The 18662-nt window shown below is 49.4% G+C and overlaps 1 protein-coding gene across 1 annotated transcript; it reads left to right on the top strand.

The window, feature by feature from the left end:
• Nucleotides 1–10859: 10859 nt before the first annotated feature.
• LOC144129868 (uncharacterized) lies at nucleotides 10860–18428 on the top strand. The gene is made up of 3 exons (XM_077663929.1): nucleotides 10860–11498; nucleotides 14320–14571; nucleotides 16272–18428. Exons 1-3 carry the CDS (start codon nucleotides 10860–10862, stop codon nucleotides 18015–18017), a joined length of 2637 nt encoding a protein of 878 aa, XP_077520055.1. The 3' UTR covers nucleotides 18018–18428.
• Nucleotides 18429–18662: the final 234 nt, after the last annotated feature.

Below are 18662 nucleotides of genomic sequence, written 5' to 3'. Positions count from 1 at the left end.
ACTCTATTTTTTTTCCTTTAACGGCGGTAGCTTTATCGAGTAGGTGTGGCAGGGTTCACGGCATTAGCAACTGGTGTGACAAGAAACGCAGTGACGTCGCATACCATGAGGTACAACGAGGTTTTTGATCTCTAAGCGTAGAGAGCTGGGCTAGTTGGTTCTGGGTATAATTATGAGACATCATTCCAGCGCACATAATCACACGGAAGAAGAGTGTAGACATCACGGACGCCGGCGCCCATGGTGTCTACTTTCTTCGTCCGTGTGTTTTTGTACGATGGAATCATGTCTCATAATTTCTGATCTCATGAGCATGCATGGCATCGCAGAAAACGCCCGCTACTGACCTTGCTTCTAGTGGAAGTCAGTCACAGCAGAGGATGGACGAGTACAAACACGTTGCTATTAGTAAGTTAAGATAACGTTGCAGTAACTGTCACCTTTTGGCTAATTAATATCGAACGGCTGTATATTGCAACAGGAACGAAGAAAAGGCAGCTGGATAGGAAGAAGTGGCAGCAAATGACGGTGGCTTTAGCGTGGTAGAGTGTTTTCTCCGCCAATATCACAATGTTTGATTTGTTCTGAATTTAAATCACTAAGTCGGCATTCTTAAAAAAAAACGTCCTGAGCACTTGTCAGCCGCCGCCTGTGTCTTGGCCATTCCCCCGCAGTGGGTACACGCCATTATCTTCTTGAGGACAAAAACAACAATAGATTGCTTTCCTTCACAGGATTTCAACCTCGGAAGGTATAATGGGAAGGCGACATTTTCTTTCTACGTCCCGAATCACCTTTCGAATCACCTCCTAATAACTGAGCGGTTATGTCTCAGTAATCTGAGATAGCGTGTGCGGGAGTTTATAGAAGTCGAGTAAGCGCAGTGGCCCCACACGAACACCAAAACAGTGCAGTATTTGCGTTCTTAATACTACGCCTGCAGTGGTGCTTTGTGTGTGGGCTGTGAACGGCGAAGGTGCTGAAATGCGTGCCTTCTGAAATTCAGTGGCCGGAAGGAAAGAAAGCGATAGTAACTTCGAGGTGCTTACGTTGCTACCTTACTGCATGTAGAAGAAAACCGTTACAATGGGTATGAGAAAGACGTGTTCTTGTTGAGAAAATTGGCAGGCGAGAAAGGGGACATAGATGGGGAGAAGGGGACGCTCAGTTGTGGACCGACGGTCTGCGCCGTGCACGCCGTCCCAAACTTTCTGTAGCAAAGGTAATTCGTTTGTCGCGGCTGCTGCAGGCTCTTCTAAGGAAGGAAGGCTCTTCTGTGCCATGGAGAAGCGTCTTCTTCTTCTTCTTCTTATTATTATTATTATTATTATTATTATTATTATTATTATTATTATTATTATTATTATTATTATTATTATTATTATTATTATTATTATTATTATTATTATTATTCCTCTTCTTATTCTTATTCTTCTTCGTCTTCTTCTTCTTCCTCTTCTTCTTCTTCTTCTACCTTTTAAAACATGGCACATACCCACACGGAGGGATTGGCCAAGGTGTAGTGTAGGAAATTTCCATAGAAGATTACGACAAAATTTTAGCATCAAGCGTCAATTTTGAAAAATGTATCATAAAAGTACAGAATAATATTTAAAGTAAAAAACATACTCATTTTGGTGAGAAAATAAGAGCTCGAAGAATTTTAAGAATTAGCAAATCCACCTACCAGTTGCAATTATGAAATCATGAAGAACCACAAAAATTGAGCCCAGTACAAATCTTTTGGCTCTGTAGGGACCTATTATAAACAAAAACGTAGCATATGGACCGAACGAAGAAGGGCGAAGACAGCACGGTTGCTACACTTACAACTGAATAGAATGAAATGCGACATAAACCACACCCCATCCAAGAGCAACAACACGCATGCGCATAACATAAAACAAGGTAAAAACAACCTGATAATCTTAGAACGTGTGGAAAAAAGATAAAAAAGGAAGAAAAGAGAAAGAGCGATAGATAATAAACGGTGCTAAAAAAACTAAGGTGCGTTTTAAAAACTTCAATTCATTCTCCATCAGATACACAGATGGGGTATGCACGTGCCTTCACTACATTTCGAAATTTCCTGGGCTTCCAAGATTTCCCTAGCCAATTGGGTTTTACCACGCCCTAGAATCTTAGTACGATTAAGCAGGGGAAAACAAATATTGCACTTCTTGCAATGCACTGGTACGTACCTGTTCCCCAGTTTGTTGGCGAAGTGAAGAGGCATGTTCGCCCAGCCTCACGTTTAGACACCTGACCTTCTGCCCAACGTACACAGACCCACAACAGAGAGGGAACTGATACCTCTTTTTTTCTCTTTTTGAGAAGCAATCGCTGGATAAAAATATCCGTGTACTTTCCAAGCTCAGATAGCTCCGCTGCCTTTTGCCTCCAGCCTGAAAGCAGGTGCAGATTTTTTTTATTTTTTGCTAACCATTCTCTTGCGCCCAGGTACCTTCCAAAGTATACTGCGCCAAAGTGTCCCAAGTCCTTTGAAGTGACCGTGGCCGGACATTCATCTAAGAAACTACAGGGGATGTTTACTAAATACGAATCACTGCGAAAGCACAGATCTGTGCTACGTAGAAGACGACGATGCATGTAGGACGGATTCTTATTCTTGCAGACTGCCTTTCAGTTCTAGTCTCTCTCCAAAATTTGCGAAAATCTTTATTGAATCGTTCGCTTAGGTTTTTTGTTAAGCGCACAGTGCGTGAGATCCAATTTGTCAGGGTACCTGGGCATACGGGCGCCTATTTTAACGAGGTGGCTGATTTATTGGCAAGGTCAGCTCTCAGCGCTCCTGTAATCTATCCCGTCCCTCACCTCATACTGTTAGAAACTTCACGTTTCCAGCGCTTCCAACATATTTCAGCCAACCTGAGTGATCGATTGCTCAATACCGTGGATATCAGCCGCTTAAATTTCCCGTGGAATATCCGGTGGTGCAAATCAAGGCTTCCTGATGTGTCAATGACGCTTCTGTGATGCCGAATCCCTCACTTAAATTTGTACTTATGCAGATGTGGGTTCGCTGCGACAAACATTTGTGTATCATGTGGGCAAGTTGAAACAATAGATCATTTCTCCTCTCTTGCCGGCGGTTCGCAGTTCAGAGAAAACAGTACTCGGCGGTCCCTCTTTCGAGGTTAGGACTCCCACTGTCTCTTCCGGTTATTCTTTCGTTCGGTGCGAGCGCAAAGGGATTCCCGTTAAGCAGTGTCTGCGGCTACCTTCATGATTACATAAGTGCAACTGATCGATTACCTTGTTAGCTGTATACAAAATTTTGTCGCATGTCCAAAATGCTCGATTCTATTCCTGGTAATTCAAATTTCTTTAATTCATTTGACTGTTCCAATTTTTATATTGATTTAGTCTTCTCACGCCTTTTTTTCCCCGCGCAAATACCTTATTGGGATTATCTACTGAACCTTGGCCAATCCCCCTGCGTGGGTATGTGCCATTCTCACTAAGGAGAAGAAGAAGACGGACGGGCCCGAACCACGGGACTAGTGCCACGTAGAAGCCGATGATCAGCGTGTAGTGCCGCGGGACGGAGCACTCGCGCTAGGCCAGCTGCGATCAGACAAAGGAATATTTTGCTCGGGGTTGCTACATCTTGTATTAGTCTACGCACTAAAAATCTAACCGATATTCTACAAACCTCCTTCGCGCGATGCGTACGCAGAAGCTTCCACTTGCCGCCGCAATCATCATTTTTTCTTTTTTTAACAGGGTGGTACAACTGGCTGGCAATGTGTCAAAGAGTAAAGGCACTTTGCTGATCGTTTATGAGAATGTAGTTGGGTAATCTGTCACAACGCCCCTTAACTCACCCGAACTGACCGATCGTAGCGTTAACTTATACCATTAAGTTCGGCTGCCACGACCAAAAAGTTCATCTATGAAAATAAAACATTTTCTGCCTCCTATTGATTTTTTATTCCATATTCGCACCTAATTCACAGTTAATGCGCGCAAAAAGACGACGACGAAGAAGAACGCTTGTGTCGTGTTGCCGGCCCCTTCTTCGTCGTTGTCTTTTTGCGCTCGTTAGCCATGAACACGTCCCAACTAGCCCAACTGCTCATGTTAATGCAATTCATGCTGAATAACTTGTACTCACCCATCAGGTACGGCAGCAGGGCGTGCATAACGTGGCAAGAAGTTAAAAACTAAAAAAAATTTTTGCACTTGTGCCGGTGAATCCTGGATGCAACTATTGCTGATATGCATCCGCCATGATTCTCCTAATAACCTCTGCGAATTAAGACGTTAATTGCATCCCTGCATTAATGAATCAGTCAATTTCATTCAGAAAGCTTATGTATTTTTTCGAGGAGCATCTTCCTCCTCTACTTCTAAACATCTTCGTCCGAGTAAACCTGGATCACTATGTTTATCTGCACAGAGAGGAAACCGCGGTTGTGGCGAAAGCCAAGGTCGAAAATTCAGATCTTAAATACATTCTTGCGCTAAAGAGCAGAGCAGCTTTAAGCAAGAAAAGCAATCCTTCCTCACTGATAGATGCCCGCAGTCGTACACGAATGCGGGCATCTATCACAGTCAGGCATCTAACTGCAACCGTAGATTTGTAGTCGGCCGTTAGTAATAGTCATATCACTTTTTATAACTTCGGGAATGCGACTTTCCTCGGCACTGTGGCTCAGCAAGTTTCGGCCCCCATGGGCTCTTTTCGAAAAGCGCTGGCCTCATAGCGACGTTCACCACCACGCGTCACTCCGTGCGCAACGTGTCACGTGACCTTCTATGTCCCATGGCTTATAAAGATTCTCACTAAAGTCGAACCTCTTTATAACGAAACGGCTTGTAACGAAATAACGGATATAACAAAGGAATGACGATTCCCCTTAAAAACTCCGCCAACACGGGCTATAACAAAGCTGTGGCTATAAAGAAGCAACGGCTATAACGAAGTAATCTCCGGGCCCCTTCACCTTCGTTACAACAACGTTCAACTGTACTACCTAAAGGGAAAGTAGACTGCGCTGCATTTCGCCCACCATGGAGATGTACAGGAATGCCTGGGAGATGTGGTTTCGTAATTGGCTTGGCTGTTATCGGGTATGAAATGTGGATCCAGCCGTAACAGCTGTTACGGCTGGGAGTAATGCTCTTCCCAAGGCAAACCACGGAGAAATGCTGCGAGAGCTTCCGCATCAGTCTACTACATGCGTTAAATTTATCAAGGAAGTGAAAACGCGCTATTAAAATCATTTCATCTGCGCGAAGAGGAAAGCATCGCGGCGCAGCTGCAGATTCAGATGCAGCTAGAATCCAACTTCCAGCCCAACACTAGCCAAGCCAAATAAGAAACCTCGTCTCTCCGGCATTCCCGCGGAAAATAAACTGTGATATATGGTGGCGATGCAGCTTTTCCTCCAGGTAATGCTGAGAAACTACGCCACGGCCATGCTGCGGAGCTCGCAGCTCTCCGCGCTGCTCCAGTCCACACAGGAGAAAGGTCACGTGACACGTGCGCCATGGAGCGACGTGAAGTGATTGGCGTTGCGGACAAGGTAATCGCACTTTCGAAATTCTAAAACTAACGACCGGCTGCAGTTTTCTTACTGCAATCAGGCGCCTAATTCTGTAAGAGTTAAAAAGTAAACATTTAGAAATTAGTCAGCCAGCTTGCTAGTTAATATGACTCACACTGTTTCCTTATGTCCCGCAACAGTGCTGTTACTACGCTTCAGAAACCATCTTGATATCACGGAACGTTAACTTTAAAAAATTTACTCCCCTTCGCTGAAACAACCGGTATAAGGTTCGAAAGAAAACATCCGACAGAGGTCGGTCTGGATGCGAAAGGAATTTAATTCAAGTGAGACAAGAACGCCAATCAAAAATTAAATAACACGACGCTTCGAAACGTACTCGTTTTCTTCATGACGTGTGACTGCAGGCGAGTTGCAGCTTGCCTCTTCAAGCCCACGTATAGTAGCCCGCATTCTTGTATGATGGCATGTACAGACTGACGCAGCGGTAGAGGAGGTGCATAGCTGCTGGACGGGTCACTCTCAAAAATTGACGCGCTCCCAGAAAAGAGGCCGTTCTAAATCTTCATTTCGTTGCGAAATCTTTCAATTCCGTTATCTAAAAAAATATTGTACTCGACAGGCAAAACCTGGTAAACGCACGTCATGTACACTCTAAACAGAAAGGAGTAAAAAACGAGAGTAATCTGTCCTCTAGCGCGCACCCTTATATAAAAGGATGTGCCCTAGAGGACTCCCCTTACTCCTTTTTTTACTCCTTTTCGTTTAGGGTGCACTTGCGAAATCGGCCGGTGGTGGCTACAGATGTATCTGTTCTTTTTTCTTCTTGTGTAGCTTATGAAAGCTCCGTTTCCGACGAGAGTGGTATGTTTGTGATTAGAACGCGGTGCCCTATCGATCCAAGCCACCTTAAGTTCGCCTTCAATGTCCCTTAAGAGTGAATCGCTGCTCTCCCTATCCTATCTCGCTATCCCTCCTATCCGTTTTTCGTCGGCCGCAACTCAGGTGCTACGATAGGGAACAACGGTTTCTTCTGCCGACACCCAATTTTTCTTTCAGGTTTGTTTATTATTTTATTTCAATAAAACCACTACTACCAACACTACTATTCCCAAGTGCGACCCCTGAATCTACACGGTTAACCTCCTAGTAATACTGACCCGAGGCGGACAGGAGATCACGCGACACGCAGAAGGGAGAAAACGGGGCAATGCAGTACTAGAGAATGGAATATACGCTGCTCACTAGCCAATCCACAAATACACGCTGAAGCTGACACGAGACATCACAACAGATCTCATTGGCTATGGCTAGCAGGCTATCTCTGTCATACTGATGTAGCCAAATCGGCGTCGAAAAGCCACCCCTCACCCCCTTTCCGGCCATGATTATATACCGTCGCCTTCACAGAAAGCGCACCACAAAGCTGCAGTGCCGAGGACCAATCGTCCTGGTATACACGGCTTCGTCGACGCAGCCGAGGCCGGCATCCAGATGAGTCCGGCCGTGTCTGGCCCGGAGAGCAGCTAACGAATGGGGACGCTCATGGGAGCTGACAGGCGGACTTGGTGCGCTTCAACGGGACGCGGCCGCGCTGAGCGGAGCGGGGGAAACGGAATCCCATTGCCCGCTGGGCCACCCCGCTTGGGCTGCTATCGGCGCCAGTGCCTTTCGTCAACGGGCTCGGAAGTGGTTCCGCTTTCCACAGCGGCGTAATAAAAACGCGCTGACGACGTGCTAGGCAGTGTGAAAGAGGGAGTCCCGACCGCCCCGCCGCCTGGCGGCACGGTCCCGTTGAAAATGAAATATCGGCGCGATGTGTGGCGATGACTCAACATCGGGGTCGGAGTATAATTTCGATCGACACTCTAAGCAAAAAAAGGGGTGAAATGGGTGCAATTTCAGTACCGTTTGTCCGAGGCGAGAGTAATTGTGGGTGGTGGCGTCTCTGGCATTTAGACTCTTCGGAATGGTGCTTGGCCTTAAAAGGGACTAATGTGGGTGACAGAGCAGTTAGTCCCCTAAAGGACCAACCCCTATTCCCTTTTTTCTCCTTTCCGGAACAAAGATTTTTCCATGAGTTTCCTTCGGGGGCACTGAGCGACGCGGCACCAATCCTACGGTTGATACACCATGCTGGAGCTAATGCGCACGCGTCAGAAGAGCTATTGGTGATTTCCACCACCTAGAGGGGGCGCTTCAAGTAACCCAATACGGCTGCGTTACGAAGAACTCCTGTTGGCAGCGTAGGTATGACCACGTTTGTTTTAAAATTTCGCGATAAACTTGCGCTTGCTAGTAGAAATTGGCGACTTCGTGCAAGCCAGTCTTTCTTTTACCGACGGTGTAAAGGAGTAAATGAGAGACAAGCAAAAAATCTCTGTCTGGCGTCTTAAAACTGCCGGTGGGAAGGAGGAGCGACCGACGGTCGACGCGCACTTAGGAGAGATTTGAAATCACTTGACATCAATAATGAAGACATCTGTACAATCGTTGAATCGCGGAGTTATAAGGGCGATTTACTGCATTTACCACTACAAGTAAGCATGCAAGACCGAGAGATTCCTATGCCGCACGCGCAGAAACGAAGCTAGAGAAGTTTGCAAGAGGCCTCTAAACTGCACAAGTTGGAGTGGCTTCAAAGTCGTAACTCAGTGTGAACAGGCGAGGACGAGAAGAAAGACAGGAAGAAGGTAAGAAGAAAGAAAGGAAGGAAAGAAGAAGGAAATAAAGGAAGAGAAGAAAGAAGATAGCACGCTCAAGCGCTGTATATAAGAAAAGAACTCATGAGCGGAATAGCGCTCGTGTGTGCTTATTTTTCTTTTTGTCCTTTTCTGTTTGCCATCCACTGTCGCTTGGTGTTAACTGACAATGGTGCATCATTTTGCGCTTCCAAAATTTTATTTCGCACGTGCTACTTTTAATATGAAAATCGTTTTCTAACCACGTGTACAGGTCTACAAATGCTCCATGATGCCCTACCTGTCCTACTTAACCACCTTCATTGTCAAGGTACTAACATAAGTACCATTAGCAACAATATTCTGAAAACTTTCTTTGTAGCTCAAGAATGAGTGTATATCAGATTATATCAGGTATATTCCACAAATCATTTCCGTTGTATTAAGAGTGCTTACCTTAGCTGCCACTGTGCATGCCACGACGTTTTTTGTGGCACAAGAATGAGTGTATATTATATTGTATCTGGTATATTTTACATTTCCTTTCTACTGTGTAAAGACTTGCGCTTACCGAAACTGTAACTCTATATGCTATGCGAATTGGAGGCTCGGAACTAGCCAAATGGAATCTCCCACTCTTTGTTCTTGCTCTTCTCTTCCACTTGTACTTTTTTTTCTTGAAGAAGAAATAAAAAGCACGTTGATTGATATGAGAGCTCGTTTTCCCAAGCGCCAAGGATCGATAACAAATTTGTACGTACAGAGATAAAACGCGTCTCAGAAACTGATGGGATGTCTAAAGCTATTGCCGGTGGGTGTATGCATACAGCCAGACCAAATATGAAGGAGGTCGATTGTGAATCAGCGAAGCAAGCTCAAAGCGTTTGATCAGAATTCTCGTTTAAACCTCGAATGAACAATAGTGCGTGAAAAAAAAACGTGCAATTTTCAGCACTCTACAAAAAGTGGCACCATGTAACATGAAAGTTTCCAGTGTGAACTCAACAAAGCAAAGCTTTACTTAAATGCCTCGCCTTTTACAACAATCATTTGCTCTTCCATAAATGCGACTCTGAAGGATAGCGAAACCAAGGGGCCAGCCATGGTCCCGCATTCTGTTCCACCTTGTTGCGAATATGAAGCGTTGTGGTGCACTTCATTCCAGTATGTTATAAGCTTAAAGTTCATACTGATATGCTGGCTATGCGTCACAGAAACGTACGCAATGCACAAGAAAGTTTACTTAAATCGCTGGATATCGAACCAAGAACTACGCGACTGCCAGGCCAGCGTACAACCCATTATGCCATGTCCCCTTTTCTTCCCTCACCTGCGTCAGGAATGAACAATAGCGCGTGAAAAAAAAGGGTGGAATTTTCAGCAGTGTACAAAAACTGGCAACATGTAACTTGAAAGTTTCGAAGGTGAGCTGAACGAAACAAAGCTTCACTTAAACGCACCAACGCGCGGCACGTCCAGGAGACTATAGTTACGCCTCTTTCAGTGTCCGTGACTCTCTACGAGAAAAAAATGGCAGTGTGGTTACGCGTTTGGAAGTCTATACCGGTCGGTATTTCTTCAGAGTCGCGGGCCGCCTAAGGACATTGTCCAAGATCACTAAATTTCATTAACACTAAGGTCATCAATTACAATAAAGGCTGTGCATATGTGATGTTTTCCTTGTGAATGAGCAAGAAATTAGTCACGATTTCATGGAATGCACGCTTCACGTCTCATGACCAGTTTCCGTGAACAGGGGCTGAACTGGTTCTTCGTTCTCTTATTGATTACACCGCTAAGATACAAGTTGATCGCGGATGACAGGCGCCAGGTGCGACATAATATGCCGTCATTGTGACATCGCGGTCTGAGGAGCTTCATAAACGTACCTTAACAGCAAAGTCCGTTCGTGTAGAAAATCTTCATCCTCGCACGAGTACACGAAGAATCGTACTTAAAATAAGTGCGTATCATTAGCGAATAACAACGTTCGCGCGATGGGAAACGAGAAATGAACATGGATGGATGGATGGATAGATGGATGGATGGATACGGCGGAACCCTTTAAATCGGGCGGTGGCTCAAGCCAACAAGGGACCCGTCGCAGCGCCCCCTTGCCGGGACAAGCGACATTTTCCTGCGGACAATGGCTGGGTGCCTCCACGTGCAAAATTCGCTTTGGTGGTCTGTTTACGAACTCTACTACGTCACCAGTTTGCAAGCTATCGAGCTTCGCCAGCGCACAAATCTTCGCCTGACCATAAACAGCGCGTGCACACTGACAAGCAAGAGCCCCTGCGTCATCGTCACAGCAGTTAGCGACAAGCTAATGAGGTCGCAGCACGAGATAAACGACCCAAACGCTGACCAAACTTCAGCCGCACACGCGCCTCCTTGATCATCGCTGTAGCAATGCCTCATCACGAACATCGAAGATAAAGAAGCAGAAGACACAACATGGCGGAAAGTTGATTCCAGAGGACACGATACGTGACTCGATCGTCCCCGGGGTGCCACCATCTTCTGGATCTCGCGCAAGCATTTGCTCCCGAGTCATCCGGCACGACCAAGATCGCTTCTTGAAACAGCCCGCAATAAGCGACTCGAATCTTCGTCGCGGGGCCAGCAGGGCGGAAGAGCGAGTATGTACTTCGTCCGACAGGAGCGGCCCCATTGGCTGCAGAAGCCCCATTGGCAGCAGCAGCAGCATGGCTCGCGGTGCGCAAGCATAGGCGCGTTGGCACGCGGCAGGTGCGGGCGCGTGACAGTGCGGCCCTCGGAGCGGTCCTCCCGGTGCGCCGCGACCGCAGCAGCAGCAGCAGCCATGCAGCCGGGGCGCGGCTGCCAGTGGACCATCAAGCTGCCCTCGTCCGACTACCTGCTGCCTACCGCCGCTGGGGGACGCCACGGCAAAGGCCCCAAGGCAGGGAGCGGTGGCGAGCCGCCCCCGTGGTCGGCGCTGCACGGCTACGTGCAGCTCATGTGCCGGGACAAGCGCATGGGGCCCGGACAGACGTCGCAGCAGCAGCAGCAGCAGCTGCAGCAGCTACAGCAGCACCGCCACAAGCAGCGCATGGCGCCCGGCACAAGCTCGCCAGCCGCGCTCGCGGACGTGGTCACCGCGGGCGCTTACTACGCGGCTGCCGCGTCGCCCGGGGCAGCGACTGCGGCGACGGCGCTCTATTGGCAGCAACAGCAGCTGCAGCAGCAAGCACAGCACGAGGACGCCTACGTCTCGTACCGCGGCACCGCCGCCGACGCGTTCGTCTTCCAGCAGCAGCAGGTGGGAACCAGTCCTGCACTCTGTCCCTTGCGCTTCACTCGGAGAGTGGTTCTTTTCTCCTCCTTGGGAGCCGCGCAGCCATTTGGGCAACGAGGGTTAACTAAACCGTTTTCCGTACGATGCACATAATGCTGTACTACTGGCTGTACACGCTTTCAGAGAATTCGCAGTCTCAAGCGTGAGAAAAAAAGCAAGATACTCTGCGTGCAAGGGCGGTCGAACAGGCTAGTTGGTAGCCCATATTTGCAAAACAAAAAAGCGCACCTTAAGACGAGGACTGAGGAAGATATAAGGACACAGCGCTGTGTCGTTATATCTTCCTCAGTCCTTGTCTTAAGGTGTGCTCTTTCTTTCCAAATACCCTGCGTACCGCACAACTTCGTGTACACGCCGATTCACTTGACTGCTGGCTTTCAAAGCTACCATATCGCGGTCGCAAATGCGAAGGCAGGTGTGGTGTGGCATGTTGCTTTACATGCTTCTTAAGAGTTATCTTTTGAAATGTCATGTCCAAAGCTACTGTGCTGGTCGGGCTTCGGGCGCGGATTTCGTGAAACGGCGCGTTTTTAAATGTTTTGGGCGTTGTCACGCTGCGGAAGCTGAAAAAATAATAAAAAGCTCGGTTGTCGGAATAGCACATTACATGAAGAATATCCTGCGTATCACGAAGTTGCGCGGTACGCAGGGTATTTGTAAAGAAACAGCACACCTTAAGGCAAGGACTGAGTGCGATATAACGACACAGCGCTGTGTCGTTATATCTTCCTCAGTCCTTGTCTTAAGGTGCGCTGTTCTTTTTTTTTTTCAAATGCGAGCTACCAACTAGCCCGTTCGACCACCCTTGCACGCAGACTATCTTGATTTTTTCTCACGCTCGAGACTGCGAATTCTCTGAAAGCGTGTACAGCCAGTACAGGATTATGTGCATCGTACAGAACGTCTGATGACAATTGGAATGCAGATGTGGCGCGGATCACGCAGGCAGAAGGCGACGGAAAATATGGCGCGCTCACTTAGCGTTACGACGCAGCTCGTGTCACACGCTTTTCGTCGTGCTAACTGTTCTTCAAGGTATATATCCTGGTAAGTGTTTCCGATTGCGACCGGCAGAAAGGCGCTGACATGCAGCAGGTTAAATGGACGAAATTAGCAAATTGCAGCTCAAAACATAGGAAGGTTAAATCGTCTGCGCATCGAAGGTGCACTGAAAAGTGGCTTATAGTCAAGCTTGGTCATTCTGGTTAGTGCGAGCCTCGTCGCGATCCGTGATCGCTTGGCGCACGTAAGTAGAACGGCTGCTTGTAAGTCTTGTTGACGCTGTGCTGAGCTGTATACCTCTTAACGCAGTTTTTGCAATATGAAATTCGAAACCGAGAAACATAACACAGAATAATCGCCAAACCTAAGTGCAGGTGACGTTGCAGAACTTGCTTCTCGTTCAACCTGGGCTCCTGAACAGCGAGTCGCCCGAGACCACGGTCCCGTTAGAGATGATTCCGCGTCAGCACAAGAGAAGTGTGCAGTCCTGTCATTTCTAAACTAAATCTAGGCACTGCCCACTGGCCTCGATGACAGAACAGAGCATAAACGCTACTCTTCACGGCTAGAGAAACGTGGGATAACATGGAATGGCGTGGAAGAAGACTGCCCATTACAAGATTTGCAATGTTTCGCGAAGACTGCCGTACAGACACCTGACAGTGCCGTCTGACAATCTCGACAGCTCCACCGAGAAAGCACTTACGCGTGTGTTCCTCGATACTCAATGCACGCCCATCCGCTCATGGTGGCGACAACTACGTTACTTCAGTCCCAGGGGACAGAATTTCATGCCGCTGTAATACTGATGCGTGTATGGCAGCGGGTTTAGTATTGACCAAGACAACTGCAAGGTATGGAAGCCTTAGTTCACGGGGCCTTCTATCCACCCGACAGCCAAAATTCGAGGGCCAAAATGAATCTCCGTACCGACAACAGTTGTCACCATGCTCAGGCGCGTGGCCTGTCTTATATAGGTGCGTGTTGACAACCCTTGCTGATACATCTATTATTTTTCATTTCCATGCCGCAGGCATCGATTTTCACCTGTATCCTAGTGGATATTTTTCCAATAACCACTATTTTACTAAACTATGGTATTCATCCACATCCTTGGCAGTGGGTGCCGAATTTACTTTTGGGGACGACCCGGAAGCATATATACTTGTGAAATAGTGTTTATGCCTGGTCGACTGTTTGCCTGCGGCCAGAACCCACTCCTGTAAAAATCCTTGAAACAGGGATTGGCAGTATTGATAAATAAATTGATAAATAATACTCTCGAAAGCAGATGATTGGACAGCCGTCGCTACTTGGTAGAGCACCGGACGCGAAATTTGGAGGTCGTGGGTTCAGATCTTACCGGTGACATGTGGTTTTTTTCTTCTGCTTCCTAGTCAATTTCAGTGATAACATAGTTACACTATTAATCTACCATCGATCAACACCATATAATTAAAAAAGGGCATTCTCTTGTGTTACTTGCTTCCTGTGACTGTTGTCTTTCTTCGTTGTGTGATGTCAAGTGGAGGCGAAAGTGTACAGCGAGCGTCACCCATCTGCTGAAGATTCGAGCGCTAACTGCTCTGAATAAAGCGCGAAATCGAGCTCCAACTCGCGCTAGTTTGAAGCAGAGGTACCCGAGCCCATCTGTGTAACTGCGCTTCCAAACTGGTTTTCTTTGAAACCTAGCAGGTGCTTCCAGACACTGATTGATTTGCTGCTCAACGTGCCTCTCCAGTGTTTCAAAGCTCGAGACGCGGCTTTCGCTCGTTGCGCGCAGGCCAGCTCGTTCGTGCCCTGCCGGGAGATGCGCGCCAAGAATGGCTGCTTCGGGTTCAGGCAGGCCATGTTCGCCGACGGGGACGGCTTCTACGCTCCGAGCGACGACACCGGCTTCGTGGCCCAACAGGAACTGCACGCCTTCCACCCATTCCTGCTCCAGGAGCACCCGCAACAGCAGCAGCAGGAGCACGAGTGGGCGCAACACAGCTACCTGCCTTACGATGACGACGCTCTCGGCGCCAGCGGTCAGGTATGCAACACGAAGCTCCTGGGGTATTTCCTTTTCGTTCGGCGGGTTCGATCCCGGCCACGGCGGTGTAAATTTGATGGGAGCAAAATTCAGGAGGCTCGTGTTCTGTGCGATGTCAGTGCACGTTAAGGAACCCCAGGTGGTCGAAATTTCCGGAGCCTTTCACTACGGCGTCTCTCATAGCCCGAGTCGCTCTGGGACGTTAAACCGCCATACCATACCGTAAACCTTTTCGTTCGAAGACTTCGCGACTAGCCACGTTTAACGGTTCCGCTTATGGATTAAAGAGAAAAGCTATAAAAGTACTCCTAAGTCATTTTTTTTATTCGACTTTGACTGAAAATTTGGAGTATTTTTTATCTCTATGCGAAACCGTGCGTAAGCGTCACAAGGTATCATGTTTTAACTGGTGACCGCGACGGTTCTGTGCCAGTCTATTGCAGCCACGCAAACAAAGGGATGCAAGCTGTCTCCCTCTACTCAGCGCAACAACCCAGTCGTAATATGATGACCCAGTTTTTAAAAGTACAGTTCCACTGGCGTTTTTGTCTTGGGCGCTCCATCGTTTAACTTCCCTTACTTTTATAATAGCGATAGCCCTTCTACATCACGTCCATTTGTGCGTTTATTGCCGGTAAACCGATCGTTACAACTCGTGTAGGCTACTTTTGACCGCTCATGAATGCCACGTTGTATCACCCTAAAAAAAAAAAAAGAAATCGCACGTAGAAAATAACATCCCCCCCCCCCTCCACAAAGCTGCATTCTAAAATAAAAACCGAAAAAATTCCGTCGAATTTTCACTAAATAACCAGTAACCAGTAAAAAATAACCAGCAACACATTGCGGGGCTTAAATCAATTCAAGATGAAGAGGAGCTAAACGCTGAAAATAAAAAAAAAACACGCGAAGTTGATCTTGGGGCTGCCGTGACAGCAAGGCGCCTCCAGCGTTCTCATCAGCTCGCGCCTCTTTTCGTTCGTTCTCTTCGCGCGTGCCGCTACGGCCGCTACAAGGTGGCGCTACAATCTGTTCGTGCCACAAAGAATTCGAAACCCACTCGCGAAATATGACACCCCGAGTACAGCAGCACCGCTTTCGCAGTAATATCTGTTGCGACGACAGAAAAGTTTGTTTTTTATAGGACTCCAGCAAATTTCCTACATTGCGGTACAGTTATTGCTTTAATTGCTGTTTGTCCCAATTTTAACGCGATATCGTTGTACACAAAAAATATGGCGTCGTCGTTGTTGGCTTCGGCGTTGTGAGCGAAAAATCGCGTGCATGACTCTGAAAAGTGGTGCCCCCCCCAGAGAGCAACCTACAGAGACAGGTGGGCCACGCAAGTCACGTGACCTTGCGACGTCATCACAACCTTCCTACCGGAGCGTTAGCAAACTGCCCACCGTGGCAGGTGGCAGTTAAATTAACGATTGGTCGCTCAGGAAGAGCAACCTTGGCCTCACAAGGCCCACCGCTGGGAGCACCTTCCATCGCAGAGCAGTGGCGCATCGCTTAACCGCTGGACCACTGCGCCAGGAGGTGTATGAGGGCTCCCGGGGGTCTATGAATGTAATGTAGAGAATGGCCTTCGGCATATAAGAGAATTAACCCACTACGCTATGGCGTCAAACCCTTAGGGCGTAGCCGAAGCTTCCCCTCCGGTTTTTTCCGCCCCCTCAACCTGGCGACTTGCGCAGGGTGACGGCGACGCTCCGGTGTACGGCGGCGGTGCCGTTGGCGGCGCCCCGGAGGACTTCGACGTGATGTTCGAGGAGCAAGACGAAGTGGTCGCCATGCTGATCGAGGTGGACAGGCGCCACGAGAAGCACCTGGCCTTCGAACGAGTGCTTCAGCAGCGACACACCTGCTTCGGCAGAAACAGGAGGCGCGCCACGCTGCCGCAGCTGCAGCTCCAGCGGGAGCGCATCATGAACGCCGCCGACTCATCGGACTCCGTGGATGTGTGCGTGGATGCCGCGCTCTGGCGTTCCGTCTCGGACAGCAGCCTCGACTACAGCGTCCGCGGCGAGAGCAGCTTTCGCGCTCCGTCCACCGAGATTCAAATTCGAGCGCCGCCAGACTGCTGCCAATCCGCGCTGGTCGCTGCAGCCGACGACGACAAAGTTTCCGCCACTGTACGAGTATCGGACTCGCCGCTCCCGCCGCACACTACGACTCCGAGCCCCACCACGGCCGTCGCCGACGCCGCGACACCGAGTGCGTCTCCTAGTGAAGGCTGCACCGAAGCAGCACAGGAGGCCGCTACGGGCGCTCCGGAAGCAAAGGGAAAGGACGCAAACCACGTGTCGGCTGAGTCAAAAGATGGTGGGGAATCTCGCAACGAAGAAAAAGTAAGCCCACCTTCCCCAAGTTCCCGTCCTGCTTCGTCGCAGAACCAGGAAGAGGAAGGCGTTCATCCGACCGCAGGATGCAAACCTCCGCAACCACAGGAGCCCGCGAACGCGGCGGCTGCCCAACAGCGAAAGGCCCAAGACTTCAAGCGGCCCGCGCACGCCCGGCGCGAGTACCACAGCACCCGTCGTTACAACGAGCCTGACCAGGCGACGCCGCCTTTGATGGGCAAGGCGCCCGGAGCCGGCCGGCAGCTCAAGACGGATAGTCCGATCCCTCAAAAGGGTCAGTGCAAAGAACCCGCCGGGAACAACCGACGCATCAGCCCTTCGGACGACGTCTACGCAAGGGGTCAACAGCAACCTGCCAGAGGCGGATGCCATTCGGCCAGTCGCAACCGAAATCGCTCCAACCGCCAAGTCAACGGCCACAACCAGTGGAATAAGGACAGGGCGAGACCGGACAATCCGGACGGTGGAAATCGCGGCGGGGGTGCTGCCGCCAACCGCAATCCGGTCCCTTACAGCTGCCAAAAGGGGACCGGAGCTTCCAGACGGGCAAGTCCAGCCGACACGGAAACACCGACGCCACCGCCGGCTCCTCCGCCGTCTCGGGGACGTCACTACAACAACAAGCAGAATGCAGGAGACGGTGGACAAACGCAGGTCCGGAGACAGTTCTCTAACCCCAGGCCGGGTCCTCAACCGGCAACCCCTCCTGCTGCAGCAGCTCCCGCTGCCCCTAGGGCGGCAACAGCCTGCAACAACACCAACAGGTCGCCGACGCATAAGAACAAGGCCCCGGCCGCTGGCAATACTCCGTGCCCATCGCGACGATCCCGCCGACAGCAACAGAAGCAGCGGTCGGACTACAACCAGCCCCGCAACGGCCGGGTTAACGCTCTGGCTGCGGACACGTCTCCGCGGCACGGCTCCCGCGATTGTCCTGCACGCGGGGGTGGGGCCGACGCCTCGCCCGACGGTACCGATGACGACCTGCCGGACGATGGGTCGCGTAGGCGCTCCATGTCCCTCAAGGGGCTTTGGGAGAAGACCAACCTGACCATTTTTCGCCGGCGGACGTCGCAGTGAAAGCGGCACTTGTTTGCACACCCCGAGGCCGCCCGACTGCCGGACTGGAGCCGCTCGTTTCGCCTGCACCAGCTGGCAACCACGGTTTCTGCTGCCCCTTCCGACGTGACGGGAGTTACTTGATTTTAAGTTCATCGCTGTGCACACAGACTCGTATTTAGCGCACTGGCCATTTTTCACGAACAGACCTCCCGGTGTAAAAAGAAAATGTGAGAAAGCTATTTTACTGCGGACGGAACAAAAGGTTGAGCTGGCGAGGACGAAATTGGAGGCCCTGATGGTCCGAGCGCGTCGGGTTTGCTGACTTAGCACGGCAGCTTTCCTGTACATAACTTCGGTGTTTCATGAACCTGCTCCGCCAACTTTCTGTGTAACGGTGGTTTTTATGGGTAATAAAACATGTTTGCTCCCAACAAGGACTCCAGTACTATTGCCGAGTTGTGTGGAAGGAACTTCAGATGGGGAAGGCTGCAGTGAACCTGAGTTTATGTAAAATTTCGTAAACCATACGTGAAGCCCCGGTGGCGTTTAAAGACGCTGAACGTCGAGTGCATGTGAAAGTCTTTTCTTGGCTGGCCCCTGTTAAGGCATTTTAACTGCACAGAACACACCACCTAGCAACAGTGAGGATGTGTGTTCGCCCTT

The sequence above is a fragment of the Amblyomma americanum genome, chromosome 4 (assembly GCF_052857255.1).
Source record: "Amblyomma americanum isolate KBUSLIRL-KWMA chromosome 4, ASM5285725v1, whole genome shotgun sequence".
In the NCBI taxonomy this organism is placed as follows: Eukaryota; Metazoa; Arthropoda; class Arachnida; order Ixodida; family Ixodidae; genus Amblyomma; species Amblyomma americanum.
This window is presented reverse-complemented; position numbering and strand designations above follow the sequence as displayed.